At 39.6% G+C, this 20,042-nt stretch overlaps 2 protein-coding genes across 3 annotated transcripts in view; one reads left to right on the top strand and one right to left on the bottom strand.

The window, feature by feature from the left end:
- LOC145771367 (slit homolog 2 protein-like) overlaps positions 1–7,647 on the top strand; it is a 43,703-nt gene extending 36,056 nt beyond the window's left edge. The window contains exons 21-34 of the mRNA XM_082583122.1: positions 224–387; positions 1,414–1,530; positions 1,893–1,992; positions 2,130–2,267; positions 2,400–2,510; positions 2,594–2,740; positions 3,170–3,335; positions 3,624–3,728; positions 4,216–4,377; positions 4,520–4,712; positions 4,817–5,023; positions 5,250–5,360; positions 5,809–5,943; positions 6,060–7,647. Coding sequence (XP_082439248.1) covers positions 224–387; positions 1,414–1,530; positions 1,893–1,992; positions 2,130–2,267; positions 2,400–2,510; positions 2,594–2,740; positions 3,170–3,335; positions 3,624–3,728; positions 4,216–4,377; positions 4,520–4,712; positions 4,817–5,023; positions 5,250–5,360; positions 5,809–5,943; positions 6,060–6,397 — 2,194 coding nt within the window. The 3' untranslated portion in view covers positions 6,398–7,647. The remainder of the gene's footprint in view (positions 1–223; positions 388–1,413; positions 1,531–1,892; positions 1,993–2,129; positions 2,268–2,399; positions 2,511–2,593; positions 2,741–3,169; positions 3,336–3,623; positions 3,729–4,215; positions 4,378–4,519; positions 4,713–4,816; positions 5,024–5,249; positions 5,361–5,808; positions 5,944–6,059) is intronic.
- A 278-nt stretch (positions 7,648–7,925) lies between these two features.
- LOC145771366 (uncharacterized) overlaps positions 7,926–20,042 on the bottom strand; it is a 46,364-nt gene continuing 34,247 nt past the window's right edge. The window contains exons 31-45 of one of the 2 annotated variants that reach the window (XM_082583119.1): positions 18,414–18,525; positions 17,977–18,075; positions 17,300–17,516; positions 16,864–17,064; positions 16,473–16,646; positions 15,800–15,899; positions 15,459–15,592; positions 14,814–14,983; positions 14,312–14,419; positions 13,830–13,997; positions 13,425–13,554; positions 11,115–11,218; positions 10,465–10,646; positions 10,032–10,233; positions 7,926–9,546 (exon numbers count right to left, since the gene is read on the bottom strand). In XM_082583119.1, coding sequence (XP_082439245.1) covers positions 9,364–9,546; positions 10,032–10,233; positions 10,465–10,646; positions 11,115–11,218; positions 13,425–13,554; positions 13,830–13,997; positions 14,312–14,419; positions 14,814–14,983; positions 15,459–15,592; positions 15,800–15,899; positions 16,473–16,646; positions 16,864–17,064; positions 17,300–17,516; positions 17,977–18,075; positions 18,414–18,525 — 2,284 coding nt within the window. In that variant the 3' untranslated portion in view covers positions 7,926–9,363. The remainder of the gene's footprint in view (positions 9,547–10,031; positions 10,234–10,464; positions 10,647–11,114; positions 11,219–13,424; positions 13,555–13,829; positions 13,998–14,311; positions 14,420–14,813; positions 14,984–15,458; positions 15,593–15,799; positions 15,900–16,472; positions 16,647–16,863; positions 17,065–17,299; positions 17,517–17,976; positions 18,076–18,413; positions 18,526–20,042) is intronic. The other variant, XM_082583121.1, reaches the window with a different exon arrangement.

Below are 20,042 nucleotides of genomic sequence, written 5' to 3'. Positions count from 1 at the left end.
ATTGCAAAATGGGTGGGAAAAAGGCCTAAACTACAGGCTGTTAGAAAATTCATGCTTACTTACTGCTTGTATAATATCATATTTCATTTCAAACAGAAAGAATTAAACTTACAAATAAAAAGATACAGGAACCTGTTCTGGGATTGAACCCACAAACCTTAGCATTACAGATACAACTCTCCCATTGAACGAACCTTGATAAGAATGTTGACATTTTTAACAGGGGCTTTGGGGCCAATCCTTGGTACTGTGACTGCAATTTGCGTTGGTTTGCCAGCTGGGTCAAATCTGGCAACCTCGAGGCTGGGATAGCTCGCTGCACAGGACCGGAGCGCATGAGAGGCCGCCTAATTCTTTCTTCTTCCCGACGTAGCTTTGTTTGTCGAGGTATGTAAGCTTCATGGACAAAAGGAAAGCTGGTGATGTGATTTTTTTCTATGTTGATTACTGTCAGATGACAAACAATCAATGGGAAAAAAATCTTCAGCCATGCAGTTTTTTAACGTGGTGTTTAAGCGACCAGCCGATAGAAACAAAAGTTTGCATGCATGATTAATTGTGTCTTCTGCACCTGCTTGCTTGAGGTTTGTCTTTATTTTTGACAAAATTTTGTTTCTTTACGTCAGTTTAACGTCGCCAGACGTTAAATCAATTGTAATAATGCTTCATTAGCTGACGCAGACTTTTCGAAAAACCTCATAGAATTAAAAAAAATTATTCAGTCTCCTGAATGGTTTGAAACCGGTTATTTCTGGTTCAAACTGGTAAAGGTGATATCTTTGGTACTGACATTGCACTTGTTACAATAGATCGATTGCAAAAGTGCCTTCGACGTTATACACGGCGAAGAGGTAAAAAAATTGAAAAGTTTCTTTTTGTATTGAGAATAACAAAATCATAGTTGCTTACACCATAATTTTGCTTTTGCTGAACATTTTACTAATATCAATTACCGTGCATCAGAAATGAAACATCCTTCATACGAAGTTCTTAACTTATGTCTTGAGCTGTCCTGTTTCAACAGCATATTATTTTGTGGAAATCTTTTGTGTGTCTTGTCTTTTCAAAACGTCTGTTTTCGTTACTATGAGATCATACTGTGTACCTGCTTTGGTGCTGCAGCCCCCCCCCCCAATGCTTCTTCAAATTTTGAAGTTACAGCAAATACAGCATGCCTTGCACTTGCCAAGCAGCTTGTGATTGGCAATGTATTTCATTCGAATAACCATTATCGATTTTACGCTATTGATTACTGAACACTTTTACGATTATTCTTAAATCTCCTTACTTAAGCTGTTCTTTAATAATTTCCATGTATTTCTTTTTTACAGTACAGTAAATAACCGAAAACTGTAATTCATTTGCTTCACAAATCATTTTCAAGTGGACATACAAAGTCGTTTTTTACTCTAGGACCTCTCGATATCGCAATCGCTGTCAAATGCAACCCTTGTATAATGTCCCCATGCGTGCACAACTCAACCTGCAATATCCATGCTACGGATTATTACCAATGCCATTGTCAACCAGGTACAATATTATGAAGTGTTATCAAAGTTTTTTTTTTATGTTTTTTCAACATAAAACGTTGCGGTATTTCTGTCTTATAAAAATGTGATTTAGTAAGCCTTCACTACTACACTAAATCCGTTCCTATATGCTTGATTGAGTGCCAAACGGGATTGAGATCCAGTTCCACTTTTAAAAAATCTGTTGAGATTGGACGGACATTGTATCCAACCCACATCTACAGGCACTTGGAAGCGTTGAGCCAACGAGCCGGTGTATTTTCATACCACTAAGCAGCCAATGTGAACAATATGAAGCGTTCGATATTTACTTTAAAACGACGTCAACAAATGTTATTTATTGGTTTAACGTTTGTTATTTAGGGTTTAAAGGCAAACATTGCGAAATGGCCATTGATCCTTGCATATTGCAACCTTGCCTGAATGGAGGCGGTTGTCGATCAAGAGATGAAGTTGTTTATTCGTAAGTATAGGAACAATACTAACAAAGGTCTTTTAACTTAATATTTTTCAATAAATTAAAAGGGATGCGTTTGGTTAGTAATGCGTGTTTTTCGCTCAGTCACAGTTTCTCATCTGCAGAAATTTTCTTGTTTTCAGTTGCGAGTGTCCCCCTGGAGTTACTGGCATCAATTGTGAAGTGAACATGGACGATTGCGAAAACAATCCATGCCAGTTGCGCAATGCAACTTGCATAGACGGAATCAACCAATTTTCTTGCCAATGTCCATATGGATGGTAATTAATAACAAATGAATGTATTTTTTATGATAAATCGCAGATTTCATGCTCGTTTAGCGTATGTGTAAGTTGGTTGTATAAGTATGCTTAATTTCATGTTTTGCGGAAGTTTTAAGCAAATGTTTTTAGGGAGGGCGAACATTGCAATCAAAAGATACCAGACCCTTGCTCACTTCACCACCCCTGTTTGCACGGAGGTACTTGCACTCCAATTTCGGATATTGATTCCATTTCGTACAGGTAGGTTGTTTTTTCATTCTTAAGAACTTGAACCAAGTGTTTGATGTGGCTGAGGAGTCGTTGACCGATAATAATCTTTTCAGATGCACATGCGCATCAGGCTTTCGTGGCGTGAACTGCAGTGAACGTTTTGACCCTTGTTTGAACCACAAGTGCGAAAATGGAGGATTATGTGAGGTCAATAGTGATGCGTCAATTGGCTACCAATGCAATTGCCAAGGGGAATACAGGTTAGTTTTTTCGTCTTATGTTTTTTTCAGTAGAGTTGACAAAACATTTACCGGGTACTTGTAGATTCAAGACCGGGATCGTTTTAGGGGTTCTAGAATCTAGATGCAATAAAAATTCAAATTTACCTGATGTTGACCTTTGGCGAGATGCGAGGTTTTGGTGGTTTACAATAAACGCCATATTCCAAAAGGGCCCGCATATTCACTAGATACCGGACCCAACTTGTGTGCAGTCGTAAAGATAGCACTGGATCATGAAAATGCACTTCGTATGTGGATGTGGTCGCAGTTCTGGCATCAAATCAGGAACGAGCAGTCGGAAAAAAATATGCTCTAGCCTAACTCGTTTATGTAGCGTTTCAATTCAGTTCATACTGTTCAGTTGTCGCAGCGCCGCTCAGACTAAGAACAATACTAATTTCATTTCAGTGGTTTGTACTGCTCATTTTCGCCGGGGGCGTCTGTAAACGTGCTTCAAGACGACCCTTGCTCTCAGCATGATTGCCGAAACGGGGCAGAGTGTTTCATCAGATCGGGTATCTCAGGATTCGAATGCCGTTGTCTGGCAGGTTATTCTGGAGCTAAATGCGAAGAAGTGAGCCTTGTCTTTGTATTTTTGTTTTGAAGCTTAGATATTTGATGTTGATGTTATTAAAGCACAGATGTTAATATACACTGTACTTTGAATTCGTTTATTCCATTGTTAATTTTTATATACCTTTTGTCCCTGCACCTTCCAATTATTTTTAACGGAGTACAATTTGCAGGCTACTGTAAGTCTATTTTATATTAACAACTACTGCCGCGTGAAAATGGAGTGTTAAAATTCTAAAATTATTATTGAACCGGTGTGTCAATAAAGGTCTGTTATAATTTTTTTCAGCTGCTCGGTTTGAGTTTCCATGGCAACGGCAGCTATGTCGAGATGCCTTCGTCACTAGGTGGCACGCAAGAGACCAACATTACCCTGCTGTTATCAACATCCAATGTAAGTGACCCTGATGTTATTCATTAGGCCGATATAGCAGTTTAAAAGTTACCAATTAATTTATTATCAATTTTTATAAAAAAAAAAAAAAAAAAAAAAGGAAAATTGATGCAATGAAATGTCAGATTGACAAATATGTCAATTAGTGCGTTGCGTTGAAAAGGCTGTGGTGGACTGTTTTACCAAAATTTAAAAACTTTATTTCCATATACGTTCAGCATCAGCAAAAATGAGTACAATGTGGCAAGTTAGACCATATCTTTAGTTACTCACCGTGCTTGTACCGACTGTAGTGTAAGTCCAAACTGACTTCTTGCTATCTCCATTATACATAGTGTTCGATAAGATGAATTTCATCATATTCTGCATGAAGCCTACTGCATTGAAATTCAATACTATATTACCGGTAGTTTATTTAAGATCTATATTCATGTTCTGGAATAGCAAATAGAAAAACAGTCTGACTAATAATGTTTTCGTGCAATAGACAAACGGCGTTGTTTTGTACAATGGAGAGACGGCCGAAACCCGGGAACACATCGCCATTGAGTTCTACTCCGGACATGTCCGGCTGAGCTACGATCTTGGTCGTTTTCCAGGGTCTACAATGTACAGCCAAGTTCCTATAAACGATGGAGAGACACACAAGGTAAAAAAAAAACACAATGCTATACGTCAGACAACTTCCTTTTTGTAATTTTTGATCAGTTGCGTACAGTAGTCTATCATTGCAGTAGACTTGTTCATTTCTTCAAGCAGTATGCATTTGTGGACGATTTCCTTTTCTTTAGATTCAAGTCTTGATCCGTAATCAGAAAATCTCTTTAACGGTCAATGATAATTCTGTTCTGGAAGGAAAGACAGGGACGGGATCTCTCGGGGTCCTGGATGTCAAATCTTCTCTTTTTGTTGGTGGTTTGGAAAACGAAATCCTTGCAGCTGCAAGGCGAATGTGGCATATTCGAAACGCTACCAGTTTCAAAGGTAACAAAAAAATAATCTTACATTGTTAAGTTATTTGCTGATTACTTATTTACAAGTTTTAAAAAAAGGATCTAAATGTTTGTAACCAAAACTTTGCTTTTTAGGTTGCATTCACGCATTATACATCAACCAATCACAAATCGACTTTTCAAATCTTTTGCCTGATGCAAACGACGCATCACGTGATGTGCGTCCCGGTTGCGTGCGTCAGGGTCACTCTGGGTCATGTTCAACCGCACGATGTGATCATGGCCAATGCGTCTTTGTCAGTGGCAGAGGAATCACTTGTAGATGCGACGATGGTTATTCAGGTTCGAATTTTGACGTTTTAAAAACGTGTTTTCAACGTAAATTCTTCTGCAAATGCACCAATGAAAGTTATCAGTGTTGTGACCTTTTTGAATTGGATTTTCTTTGTAAAGGAAAGTTAGTTTATTAAGTTTTCACGTTATTCTAAGCAGGGTAAAACCATATTTTCGTCCACAAATGTAGAGAAACAATTCAAACAGTGTCCTAACGCGTTTGTTTCTTCTTCAGGAGAACGATGTAATCAAAAGACAGCTTCGTTGTCGCCATGCCAACCCAGTCCATGTCAGCACGGCGCATGCGCAGTAAAAGGAGACACATATACATGCAAATGCAACTCAGGTGAGAATCAATGTTTTCCTAAAGACTTAGCCTACCTGCTTCGATATTAGAATTGATTCAATTTATTTCCAAACAAGTTCACAATCATTACGAATTTGATATGCAAAACTGCGTTTGAAACAAAGTGGTTTTCGACACGTTTGCTGAACAGCAGCGTAACGTTTTATGTTTGGGCATCTGTATTTTACTTAGATTGACCAAACTCTCCAAACGTCTAACTTAATCTTGAGATGTTGCGACCGTGCCATATTTTAAACTGATTTGATATTTCCATATCAAGCACGTTACTGCATGTATAACGTTCGCGGTTTGTTGCTCCTACCTTTTCCAGATTTCTGCTATGTACGTTTGAGTTATTTGTTGTTTGTTGTGATGGTCAGAAATAAAAAAAAAAAAAAAAAAATGCAGTCCAATTCAACTAACTTTTTATTTTATTGCCGATTTTTAGGATTTGTCGGGCAACATTGTGAAAGGCGAGATCCATGCCAAGGCGTCAATTGTGGTCGAGGTTCTTGTGTCAACACCCCCAACGGATACCAATGCAAGTGCAAAAAACATTACACTGGTCGTCATTGCGAAAAACGTAAATATTTTAAAAATATTTACGGTGTACTTGTCCGTTACTAACTTTTTTGTTGTTTTTAAGATCGGATTTTTACGAGTTTTAGATCAATATTTGACTTTGTTTCAACTTTTTAGGCAGCATCCGGCGATGCCCTGGAAAGAAGATGCGACAATTTTATCACGAAAGCAGACGGAGCTCTAAAGCGACATCTGGCGGCACAACAAAATGTCGAAGTAAACGACGATACACGTACATGGTTTGCAGCGGGTCGTGCCCCATGCGAAAGAAAAAAGGTAGCCGGGTGAACATTTTTGGACGCTCTGCTGGCTCCCGTTCGTCTTGCTGCAAACCCCTGATCTCAACGACAAAGCGCATCCGTCTGATTTGTGACGATGGTACAGAAAGGACTCAAGTCATCCAAAAGATAAAACGATGTGGTTGCCAAAGGACAAATGTACAAAGGTGTACCTGAAAAACTGCAACGTGGCCCGACTCTTAAATCCGAGTTCTGCGGGAAACGGCTGCTCGATTTCCCGCTAATGCAGCAAAGCCAATTCGGCCCTATCAGCTTCACCACAAGGCTTTTTGGTGGAAAGTATTTTTGTTCCAACGCAGGCAGTGGACTAGCTGGATATTTAATTTTGACTGTCAAGCCAGGTTTTGTTGCGTTTTTGTATGAAATACAGTGTAAACTAACTTAATGCGCTTACGTTTTTGCCTTTGTGTGTCATCTTCAACCGTGGCTGCTTTCTGCATGTCCCAACCTAGGCTACAACTTTCACCCATAGTGGAATTTTCAAATGCCCAATTCCAGCGGCATTTATAAATTTGTGGCACCCGCAGTTTGTTTTGTTTGTCGTATCCAGGCTTACACCCGGTAGTTGAAGATTTAGGTTAAGTGGACGGGAAGGCAAGGAAGCCAACCTTCGTGTCCACCTTCAGGCATGTCTTTTAGGTGTCCTGTCAAAGACACAGCCGCATGCTCTTGAGCGGTGTCGAACCGGCGACCTTTCGATTGCCGTTCCAGGGCTCTCACCACTCGGCAATTCAACCGACAACCCGCAGTGATTGATAGGCATGCCTTCTTTACACACCGCTGTTTCTTTATTATCTGGTATTATCTCTATCAACTGTTGGTTAACCCAAAGTTACAAAATTAGTTTCGAGAGATGAAACCCAAAACTTATAGCTTGTTTTGATGCTGGCCGCTGCTGTAGCGGAACCATGGTTCCAAACAGCCAATCAGTCGTTTTTTACATTGATTCACTACTAACTTGCTGTCTGGGTCTTTCTCATATCCTCAGAACGCGGAGAACAGATTTTCTGTTTTTTGTAGAGTGTTGTTGGAGTCTATTGCTTTGGCAATTTCAGTCATTGAGCTTGTGATATAGTATAATATTTATAAAGTTGCTGCTTTTTAACAAATGAACTTTGTACGAGCTCGTAGAATATGATGTTTAATTTTCATGCCATTTAGACTTTTCAAATTGGGTTGGAATGTGTTTTTATTGTTGTTTTTTACGCTGTAAAGGTTTCTACAATTTGCGTTTATTAAACGTCATACCTGACGGCTACTTGATCAGCGAGTGTTGCCCCATCAAGCAAATCTGCCTTTTTTACAATGATTCAACATCTGCAGACGTTGAATCAATGTAAAAAGGGCTGATTTTGTTAGCTGGGCAGTCACCAGCTTTTTTCTAAAATAAAATTGCGTTATTTTTACATTCGAAAAATTTATTTCTTTGAAACAAATTTAGCAAGGCAACCGTGCGAGAAAAAAGCGACAATTTTTACGTTGATTCAGTGTCTGCAGACGTTAATCATCGTAAAAAGCCCAACAATGTTAGCTGGATAGGTTGCAGCCAGGCAGGGAATCAAACTCTAGTCTCCAGATGAGAAAACTCGCCTTGTGAATAGATTGACTCTGTGATCGTAATCTTTACACACACCAGTGATTTCCTCTTTGATCTAATATTGTATCCAGAATACGAGACAGTGACACGTGTGAATGTAGGTTATTTACTGATACGAATTCTACAAACTCCAAACTGAGCAATTCAATAACTACTGAACAAAAAGAAGATGGATAAAATACGTCATAAGTACACAGCATGAGCAACTATTTCATTATTGTCTTTGATTTTAAAAAACTAGATTGTAAGAAAAAGCTGAGTTTGCACAGTTGCTTCACTTGAAATGCATGTCTGATGTTAGACAAGACACAGATGGCACGATGCGCCTTTCGTAGCAACAGATGTACGACACAAGCAATTTTTTCAAGATCCCTTCCTTCAACAACGGGGGAAAATATTCATACGAGATGGCAGAGAAAGCTTCGGTTAAAACGAGGCACACACAAAGCTAAGCGCATTTTGAGACTTTCAGCTAAATCCGGCTGAAACCGGTTTTAGGCAAATTGAACGACATAACAATTTACAGGCAAGTATCGTACACAACAGGAGCTTTCTTACCTCATCTTTACAAGCTGTCTGGACTGTCATACAGAAACAAAACACAAAATATACAAGAACATGAATAGAATTAAACCTTTTCTTGTAACACTAAAATTTCATCACAAAAAGAATCTACCTACCCAGACAGCAATATAGTCGTTTTATTTAACGTCTGCAGACGTTGAATCAATGTAAAAAACGACTATATTGCTGTCTGGGTATTCGCTTTCTATGGTTTCGTACAAAACATACTTCGCAAGTCGTTACCTTAAAACCTTCAAATACCGTATAATCATGGAAACAAATCGTGCAAGTGAAAAAACGGTATCGATGCTATCAGAGAAAAAGACTTCGCTGAATTCCGTCAGTGGTAAATGAACCAAGATGTGACTCCAGACAGCAAATCAATCCTTTTTTTATATTGATTCAATGTCTGCAAACGTTGAATCAATGTAAAATAAAGATTGATTTGCTGTCCTGAGATATAGCTAAACAAGATGCATAGACAGTAGGTTACCAGAAACAAAAACAACACCCGATAGAGTGAGCGATTGAGATAATACCGTTCAGTGCCAAATGACTCGGCAAGGCTCCTTTTTCAACACAAAAAAGTTGGCTGTGCTTAGAAGAGTATACCATATTGTGTAATGCGGTTAAACGTTAACTATAAAATGACGTTCTAAAGCTTTGAGTTGAAACTGAGAAACAAGTTTATTTTCAAATACACCACAAACACCGCGATCGTCCGATCTAAGGGGAAGGTTCTTTTAAAATTTCAAGCTTACTGTGCGATGATTCAAAAAAGTCTTTTAGCGTTGTCCCACCGTGCGCTGCCATCACGCGGATAAATGGAGAAAAACATTACGATGCCGCTGGAAAACACAAGAGAAGCAAAAGAAATGACAGCTGCATGTTATGAGACAAAATGGGGCATTTGATGCCCCAACATCTGAACAGTATCGAGTTCTGGTGTCACGTGACGAACCTACGGCACAATGAGAGGTTCGTCGTCTGCAAAACCGGAAATCATTGGCGTTTCCGCGTCGTCGTCCAATCCGTTGTCGTATTCATCCGCGTCGTTAACAAAGAAGGCCTCCCCTCTTTGTGGGTCGTAGTGAGAAGATACAAACGATTGGTAGGATTGGCTCAGTTTACGGTTTCGTCGGACCTTAAACACCACGCAATGATTCGTCGTTGTAAACCACGTGATAAAGGCTCCAACCCAATGATTGGTCGTTGTAAACCACGTGGTGATGTTTGCGGTCCAATCAGTGGTCGTTAGTAAAATAAACGTAAAGGGACGTTTTTGTTGGCGACTGTTCCTGTATGGAATGTTCAAGTGGAAACGTACCTTGGTTTTTAACCATTAGGACTCTGGTTTAACTCCGCCTAAGTTTGACGTTAAAATAAAACGCTCACATCTATTTATCATCTATTCAACGTGAAATAAATTGATTACAGTTGCCAAAATTTTTGGTAACTTAAAGTTACCAAAAGTGGAATTTGTAATTTTGATCAGGTAAAGTTGACAAATTGCGTTTGACCAACACAACTTGACAAAAGTAACAGCCCAGACAGCAAATCGGTCGTTTTTACATTGATTCAACGACTGCAGACGCTGAAATTTGCCGTCTGAGAAACGTCAACACTTACCATGAACGCGATACCGGCGACAAGACAGACGACAACAACAAGGATAGAGACAGCAATCGCTATGATGTTCGTTTTCGACAGCACCACTCCCCCTGTCGAGTGGGACATCATGGTCGTGTCGCTCGTCTGGAAACTGACGGAAGCAGGCTTAGTGGTGCATTCACGCTTTCTGGCACATCGCAGGGTGAGAAAGATTGTATACCTGATGAAAATGCGATGCTAAATTTGGTGGTTTAAACGCAAAAAAGTTTTTATACTAAAAATTGGACAAACAAATTAGTGAAAGCTATAAAGAAGGATTAGTTTTTCCATTCTTTTTTACCCACATTTTGGAATTAAGACCAACAAAAGAATTACATTCTTATTTCAAAGCATGAACTGTAGTGGAAAATTCTCTTTTGTAGAAAACCAAACGAAAGTTTATCTTGCTTACCATTTTCCCGGAGGCAGATTTTCAATCAGGGCCCTTCGCTCCGTGCTTTTGACCTCGTGGTAGGGGTGACAGCGGGGGTCGGTAGGGAAGGGCACATCTCTCCCTTCGCATTGGGTTATCTCAATTCCACGAAGCACAGTCTTGTAGTAAGGATTGAACTGGTCGTCTACGGAGAAACTCAACTGCGACGGAAGATATTTTTGTGATGGATTTGAGAAACTTTTTCTGGTTTGATGGCGAACTTGCTTACTAATAACACTCAGATTTTGTAATTTTAGTCTGCAAGAACCAATTTATAAAAGTAAGTTTAAATATTTATGCAACGGTTTGGACACTATGGAAGAATCAGTTCTTGTTCGGAGTGGATTTACTTGGAAGCTAGAGAGCAAAAACAAAGAAAATAACGTTCTGTGAATTCAAATACGACCTATATCTACAATTTGTTTCAAGACAGAAGTGCTGTATCGACAGAAAGTTTCGCTGACTGGGTTAACTCTTGAGCAAAAGACGACGACTTGAAGCTTTGGACGAGCTTGAGAACCAACGGCAGTGCAAATCCAGAAATTTGTCTTTAAAAACACGTAGAAAATAAACAGTATTTTTTCGCTAGTTCAATTTTTCTACATAGTAAGAAAAAACAAAATGATTACCTCATAATCATGCTCGCCTAGGATACGAACGACTTTGAAATTCGAAGGAACAGGGATTTCCTTGCCGTTGTAAAAGATGTCAAGAAGCGGGTCCCCTTGAATACCTGAGTGCAATTAGAGTCATATTGCTTGTTTGTAATGCAATCAGTTTCTGGGTGTAATAATTAATTCATCAAACAAACAAAAATGACACAAATTTAAGATAAATGAAATTAGTGGTTATATTAGGGTGTCCCACTTTTAGGCGACTTTTCAGTAAAATTAGGTTCGGGTCAAATTCTGAATGGATTTTCGTCACTGATTTCAAAAATGACGTTATTTTTTCATTATGACGTCATCTTGATGTGCCAGCTAGCGGATTTTTTCTATTTTGGCCTTATCACGAATATGGTAAGAGCTAGAGACTTGGAACTTGCACCAAAATGACTGGAAGGGACGATTTCCTATTTGTTGTCAATACAATATGAAACGCTAACTGCAACAGAAAAGGAGTTATTTTGAAAAAACATGTTTTTGCTCATTTTTGGACAAAAATATGAGAAACACGGCAATTTTGCTACAGTGACGCTTTTATTTCGCTTGTTAAGTTGCTGTGTTGCGCCACATTGTTTAATGATTAAGTACAGTGGTAGTAGTCTAGCATATTGTATTTACAATTGATTATATAACTCAGCATTAATTTTTACATGCATATTACAGTTACTAATACCAGCTAACTTTAAACCCTTGATCATTTCGTTCAAAGATCTATCAAACAAAACCACCATTCAACAACACAACACAGTTCAATGGGATTATTTATCACACCATACTGTGCAAAGCAGCACAAATGCGCAAGTCTGTTTTGGCCAAATCATCTTGGTCATCTCGAATCAAGCCGTTCACAACGCGTTTCAGTCTGCCAATAAAGCGCTCTGTTTCTCGATTGTTGTCGTTGATCATACGCAAAAACACTGATGGAGATGAAAAACATGCAATGCGTGAAGCCATCTTACTTTCTTCGGAGAAAAAATCACGCTTCAAAAGCGTCTGCTCGATATCAACGTTCCTTGGAAAACTTTTCTGTCTTGCCGCATCAGCAGCAAAAGGCGGAGCTTCAGCGTGGAGAACTTAAAGCAACGTTTTTAGTGCTCAACCATTGGGGTGCATGCTTAACGAAATGTTTCAGAACAGCGTTGAATACTGGTTCATCCACAGATTTATATGCAAGTAATAAATCTCTTGTAAGCAGTACCAATTGAGGAACCTTCAGAAGCGGAAGGTTTAAGATGGATGACTAAAAATGCTGGCAAATAAACACAAACAATAACAGAAACCATACGTTGAAGTTTAGGGATATCCTGAGGCCCAACACAATACCCAAATATCAGCAATCTTAAGTAACCACTCGCTGTTATTCAACGCGCATGGGACACGCTTTCTTGACGATAAAAAAGTAGGAGTTTCAAATTTCCTGGAACATCCATCACTAAATGAACTGCCATAGCAAGAAGACACATATGGTCGCTCCGAAAAGATGAATCTTAGCTTCTTTCTTGTACTCAGAAAACCATAAGATCTTGGCTTTTGAATGATTAGCGGCTATAGCTGTGATCAAACTTTACAATATTGTCGGATTTTCAGATGTTGGGGCTTAAGTTTTGGTATTTTCTTAATTATGTTCATCAAACCACCATCTTCGTATGCATTAGGGCCTTTCACTTTGCCTTCCAAAAAGCTTTTTGCGTGTGTAAAATAAATCTCATTTACATGGAAGAGACATTCAAGAGTGTGTACCACTACTACTACCACTGTACTTAATTGCTAAACAAGGTGGAGCAACTTAACAATCGAAATAAAAGCATCACTGTAGCAAAACTAAAGCAAAATTGCCGTGTTTCTTATTTTTTGTCCAAAATTGAGCAAAAACATGTTTTTTCAAAATAACTCCTTTTCTGTTGCAGTTAGCGTTTCATATTGTATTGACAACAAATAGGAAATCGTCCCTTCCGGTCATTTTGGCGCAAGTTCCAACTCTCTAGCTCTTACCATATTCGTGATAAGGCCAAAATAGAAAAAATCCGCTAGCTGGCACATCAAGATGACGTCATAATGAAAAAATAACGTCATTTTTGAAATCAGTGACGAAAATCCATTCAGAATTTGACCCGAACCTAATTTTCCTGAAAAGTCGCCTAAAAGTGGGACACCCTAGGTTATATACAATACAGTTGTTGCTGTTGATGATTGTGAAACACAATAACCATGGTAAGATCTGTTGGTAAGTTGTCGATTTCGAGTATCTGGCAACACCGGTTGGACATGACTCACCGTTGGTAACTTCTCTGATGGTGATGATATACACATGGAATGGATTCACGGGTAATGTTTGTCTGGTTCCGTGGGACAGGAAGCTTTGGGTTGAATTGGTCATTACGTCGGTCAAATTTATCTGGTAGGTCTGGGAATAAAGCGGCCGGTTTACTTACAGATACAAAACGTATTGAAAAGCTAGTTTGCATTGAAGGAAGCATCTCTTTCGTTTAATGGTAATAGCTGGCAATGACGTGATCGCCCATTTTGAGGAAGTGCCTCCGTGCCAGCTCTTCTTAGTGTTCTCTATATTGGTAAATTGCATTGCACAAGAAATCGTGTCAAATCCATCGAGTCAAGTGGCGATGTTGTGTTTTATAAAGCGATAAATGAGCTTTTAAAATAATACAAAAGCAGTCTCACCCCGTAAACCCCGTACTCAGCAAAAGGGGAATCCCACGTCAAGACAGCAGTCTTCCAGGGGCTTGAGGTTATCACTTTCAAGTTTCGGGGGGGCACGGCGTAATCTGTTACCGGTTTGATGGGGACAAACGCGCTCCAGCGACCAAAGTACGGCTGCCGAACCGCGACCTGTAAACCAACGCTTCGCGTGAAAACAAATTGACTTCCTCATTGTTTTCAGTCAAGGGTCTTCCAAAGAACAACTTAAAACTTATAGTCATCCAATCAAACGACAAGTTATTCTAAACCATGACGACCTTTATACACGGGCCATGACAACGGGCAGCTTAAATTTGACTGAAGGCCAATCTGTTAGCAGCCAAAATCGTTAGAATAAGTTGATAACTGTATAATTAATTTACTGTCTGGGTTGTTTTATGCCAAAAAACATGAAAACTTAAAAAACAGGGGCGGACAGTTACCCTCCCTGCACCAGCGCTCACCCTGAAGAGAGTAACTTCGTTATGGACGAGGCCGTCGATCGTTGTTGACGTCACGTTTCGAACCAGTTTCGGCGTTTCGAGGTTGATTTCGTTTTCGCCATATTGCACCTGGAAGAACCACATTTGAACAAAACGTCTGCAAACGTTGAATCAATGTAAAAAAACACTTATTTGCTCTCTGGGAAGGCATTAGCTTGGGACTGGAGGACTGGTAAGGAAAGGACCTTGGTGAAACGCCCGTCAAAAGCATGCGACTGTATCTTAGCAGGACACTCAGCACATGCTTGAATGTGGCATGAAGATGAGGTCCCATGTCTTCCCGTCAACTTAGTCTAAATCTTAAATCAAAAAATGTTGAGTACACGACAGAAAATTAACTTCAGAGTCTTTGAGCTTTTCGAAATAAGAAGAAATTATTGTTTGAAAAACTTCGCTATTGTGATGTCGGATCATCAAAAACTTATGTAACAACAACAACGACGACAAACAATGAAAATTAAACCTGATAAGAGACGCCATTTTCTGTGAGCGGGTCTGTAACAGCTGACCATACCAACCGGATTGAACCGGTAGAAACCCCTTTGGACAGGTTTTCCTTAATTTTCGGAACAGGCGCTTGAGGTGAATTTGTGGAAAAGAGAGCCCAGTCAGAGAAGCCACTGGTGCCGTTGGCTTGAAATTAAAACATAAAAGTAACATCAACTTGCATCCAATAAACATGAATACCGCGCTGGCAAAAATCTGGGTGAATGTTAAATTATGTAGTTTAACAGAAGTAATGGTCTGTGTAGAAGTGCTTTCTTTATTATGCAATTTGATTTTTTCACATCAACTGTACAGTACAATACCTTTTGACGCGTAGTTAACCATAACTGTGCAAAAGCTTTTTTTTCCCCATGATACTGTACATTTAAATGTACAAATGCATAATTGAACTATATAATCTCAAAAAAATTGTTTGTGACTTCAGTAATTCTGAAACCCAAGCCTTCAACTGCAATTCGAAAGCTCAACTTTCTCAGTAACGAAAAATGTCGCTGTTTTGCATGCAATATACAATCATGCATTCATTGTTTTTCTTCTTGGCACAGAAAAAAAATAGATTAAAACATCAAAATAGAACTTCCATGCTCCCCTTCAAACTTACCTGTATAGCCAGCCTTAACCCTGGCCTCAAAGGCTTGACCAGGAGCTAATTGGTCGAACACAAACGTTCTGGTGTCCCCATTGACAAAGTGCTCATGCTTGTAGAACTCGTTGGGAGTGCTTCTGATTTCAAGACTGAAACAACGCCAAAAAGACGTCAAATTATGATGAGTTTGCGTTTAAAAATAGGAAATCCTTTTGTGAAGCATAGGGTAGAAACGTAATTTTTTTTTACATTTGTTCAACGTCTACAGATACAATCAATGTAAAACAAAGTAACATTTAACCTTTTGGTGTCACTGGGAAAATTCAACCAAACCGAAAGCCTTAAAATCAACTTGCCTATAACTGACGGCCTTAGGAGAGGTCCAGGTTAAACCAACAGAGGTTCTTGTCTGGTTACTCGCGGTTAAGTTGCCGGGAGGGGTCGATGTGTGTGGAACTAAACACAACAATTAACATGCAATGGCGTCAAAGGTTGTTAAAGGGGTCACAACAATCAAACATGCCATGACGTCAAAGGTTATTAAAGGTCATATGAGTTTGTTAAACGACAAATCAGAAAACAAACTCTTCGAGGGCGAGAAAACTTCATGAAACCGAAGACCACTTTTCATCGTAAAATCACCATCCTCAAACTGAGAAAGCCTCATCTGAAGCCAGTCCTGGTAATTGTGGGAATTGACCGTCTGCACGTCTTGTTGTTGCAATGCATTACATGCCTTTCCACCTGCTGTGTTCCACAGAATGAGACCTGTCTTCGAAATACGTTGCAAAACTGCACAGGCGGAGAATTGAACCATCTTTGTCTGATTTTGTTGTTTCTTCGTTTGTAAAACCAGGTGAATATGGATTAAGCTATCGGAGAGTGCATTCTCTAATACGTGGTCAATAACTGCATAGTTTGTGTAAATATCAAGTCCACCTGATTAACACAACTACACTTAACATAGACAAAACTGAATGGATTGACACGGATAGCAAGAACTACTACAAAGATGTGGCTTAAACTCACCCAGAGTGATTGACTTTATTGCAGAATGTGCACCGCTCCCCTTGGACGATATAGCAAAAACGTAGATTCGCCAGGTGCCCGTTGAGCCAACCCAGATCACAGTTGACCGTTGGTAACGACCCTGGTCTTTTGTGACGACCCGGTGTTGGGTGGAATTGGCCACCACCTTGAAACCTGTGTGACGCAGATATATAGTTATCCAGATAGCAAAACCCAGCATTTTTTACAGTAATTCAACGTCTGTAGGCGAGCAGACCCCTTGCAAAAGTTCAATCAACGCAAAAATGAAGAATTTGCTGTCTAGGGAGTTGTACTTGTTTCGTCCGCAATATGGCAACGAATAAACAAAAACATTAAAAAAAACTTGTCCGAAATTAAATTCACTGCTGACCTGTCACGTACGAATTCACGTGGATTGCTGATATCCACGAGACGTATATGCCCCCTCCTAACATCGCCTTGACTTCCACGATCGTGGGGGCGCCTGGGGGGCCCTCGATGGTCTTGAAGGACCGGACCGCACTTAGGGGGAGAGTATAGGTAGGAAATTTGAGGGCCACAGCAAATTGATAGAGCTGGTTGAAGAGCAAATCTAAAAAATAGAGTTTTAAAAATGGGTCGGAACTTGAAAAGTAGATCCAGTCATACTGTTTTAGCGAATAGGGCAATACAACCACTTGTTGAAAGGTTGGATAATTGTTTGTGATCGGACAAAGCCTCTCTGGGGGCTTTGAAGTAGTTTGAACCAATGTCAAAATGACGGATTTTTCTATTTGGGATTGACATGTTTATTTTAGATTCAAAATCAAAGGCGAAGATAGTCTTACTTTGCACAGAGAACTTCCGAGTCTTTTTTATCCGGGTGCTAGCTTTTGTAATATCGAATTGTGAGCTGCCGTCTGAAGCCATGTAGTGGATGACATAGGAGTATGATCCTAGGGAAGGAGGGACAGGATTCCGGAAGAAGGGAATCTCAAACTGTTCGCACGCGTATGCAGCTGAAACGATTGTGGGACACGCGTGCCGCACAACGTAGTTCAGGTACTGGAAAAAAAAAGTTACAATAAATTTCAGTAAAGAAAACTGCATGAGAGGGTATAGGCTTCTTTTTGTTCTTTCAAAATGGATTTTGCAAACTTCCAAAGTGGCGGTGGGCGGTGGCAAACTAAACCAAGAAAGCTTCATTTTAATGCCAGTTGACATGGTCACTTGGTCAGCAGTTTGTCGTTCAGCACCGCATTCCGAGCTAGGTCGTGCTTCTTTTCCTGATGCAAATTCTTTTAAAAAACACCAACTAGCAAAAACGAGAGGACAGAAAATAAAGAAGTCTTACGTCACAATTTAGCAAAAACGAGAGGACAGAAAATAAGGAAGTCTTACGTCACAATTTAGCAAAAACGAGAGGACAGAAAATAAGGAAGTCTTACGTCACAATTTAGCAAAAACGAGAGGACAGAATCACAATTTAGCAAAAACGAGAGGACAGAAAATAAGGAAGTCTTACGTCACAATTCAGCTCATCTTTCTGGTCGTCCGTACAATCGACTTTGTAATCACAACGCACATCCGCTGGAAGGGATACCCCATTGGTACATTGGAACAACTGAAAGCGACACAAATCGAATGTCATCTCACTGGTAAGCTGTTGTTGTGGTTATTTTAAGTAATAAAAAAATGAAGTGGTTTAGAATTGATCAAATTGCTGAGTGATGTTGGTGGTTCCGGAGGATCTTGAAGTTCTTAGAGATTATTAATGTTTTCGAAGTAGGTCTTCGAAGATTGACGAATCGAATCCTCCGAATCTCTTTTAACCTAACATTAACATGACACAGGCCAAACAGCAAATCAGTCACTTTGTTACATTGATTCAACGTCTGCAGACGTTGAATCAATGTAAAAAAAACGATTGATTTGTTGTTTTGGAAAGGAAACAAAACCAACCAGAGGCACTCCTGTGGTGGAGAAGCATCCCTGTTCGTCTGACCCGTCATCACAATCGTTCTGGTTGTTGCATCTCCTCCAGGAAGGGATGCACATCGTGGAGGATTGGCATCTGAAGTCGATCCAACGGTGTTTAGAAATTCATTGCGTTATTTAAGCATTTTTATCACGTTGAGATGATATTCCAAGATAAAAAAAAAATGACCTGAACGAACTGTTGTTTTTGCTTAAGGCACCATTGTCGGAGAAACGTTGATAAAGCATTAGCACAAATTATATTAATTTTCATTTGTTTATCTGATGAAAACTGCAACCATCTGATGGGAACTGCAACCATCTGGTGGGAACTGCAACCATCTGATGATATTTGCAACGATCTGATGATAACTGCAACCATCTGATGATAACTGAAACCATCTGATGATAACTGAAACCATCTGATGATAACTGAAACCATCTGATGATAACTGCAACGATCTGATGATAACTGCAACCATCTGATGATAACTGAAACCATCTGATGATAACTGCAACGATCTGATGATAACCGCAACCATCTGATGATAACTGCAACCATCTGATGATAACCGCAACCATCTGATGATAACTGCAACTATCTGATGATAACTGCAACCATCTGATGATAACCGCAACCATCTGATGATAACTGCAACCATCTGATGATAACTGCAACCATCTGATGATAACTGCAACTATCTGATGATAACCGCAACCATCTGATGATAACTGCAACCATCTGATGATAACCGCAACCATCTGATGATAACTGCAACCATCTGATGATAACTGCAACCATCTGATGATAACCGCAACCATCTGATGATAACTGCAACCATCTGATGATAACTGCAACCATCTGATGATAACTGCTACCATCTGATGATAACCGCAACCATCTGATGATAACTGCAACCATCTGATGATAACCGCAACCATCTGATGATAACCGCAACCATCTGATGATAACTGCAACCATCTGATGATAACCGCAACCATCTGATGATAACTGCAACCATCTGATGATAACTGCAACCATCTGATGATAACCGCAACCATCTGATGATAACTGCAACCATCTGATGATAACCGCAACCATCTGATGATAACTGCAGCCATCTGATGATAACTGCAACTATCTGATGATAACTGCAACCATCTGATGATAACTGCAACCATCTGATGATAACTGCAACTATCTGATGATAACTGCAACCATCTGATGATAACTGCAACTATCTGATGATAACTGCAACGATCTGATGATAACTGCAACCATCTGATGATAACTGCAACCATCTGATGATAACTGCAACCATCTGATGATAACTGCAACGATCTGATGATAACTGCAACCATCTGATGATAACTGCAACGATCTGATGATAACTGCAACCATCTGATGATAACCGCAACTATCTGATGATAACTGCAACCATCTGATGATAACCGCAACCATCTGATGATAACCGCAACCATCTGATGATAACTGCAACCATCTGATGATAACCGCAACCATCTGATGATAACTGCAACCATCTGATGATAACTGCAACCATCTGATGATAACCGCAACCATCTGATGATAACTGCAACCATCTGATGATAACC

The sequence above is a fragment of the Aplidium turbinatum genome, chromosome 5, assembly GCF_918807975.1.
Source record: "Aplidium turbinatum chromosome 5, kaAplTurb1.1, whole genome shotgun sequence".
Classification (NCBI taxonomy): Eukaryota; Metazoa; Chordata; class Ascidiacea; order Aplousobranchia; family Polyclinidae; genus Aplidium; species Aplidium turbinatum.
Note: the sequence above shows the minus strand (reverse complement) of the source record. Positions and strands in the feature narration are given on the sequence as shown.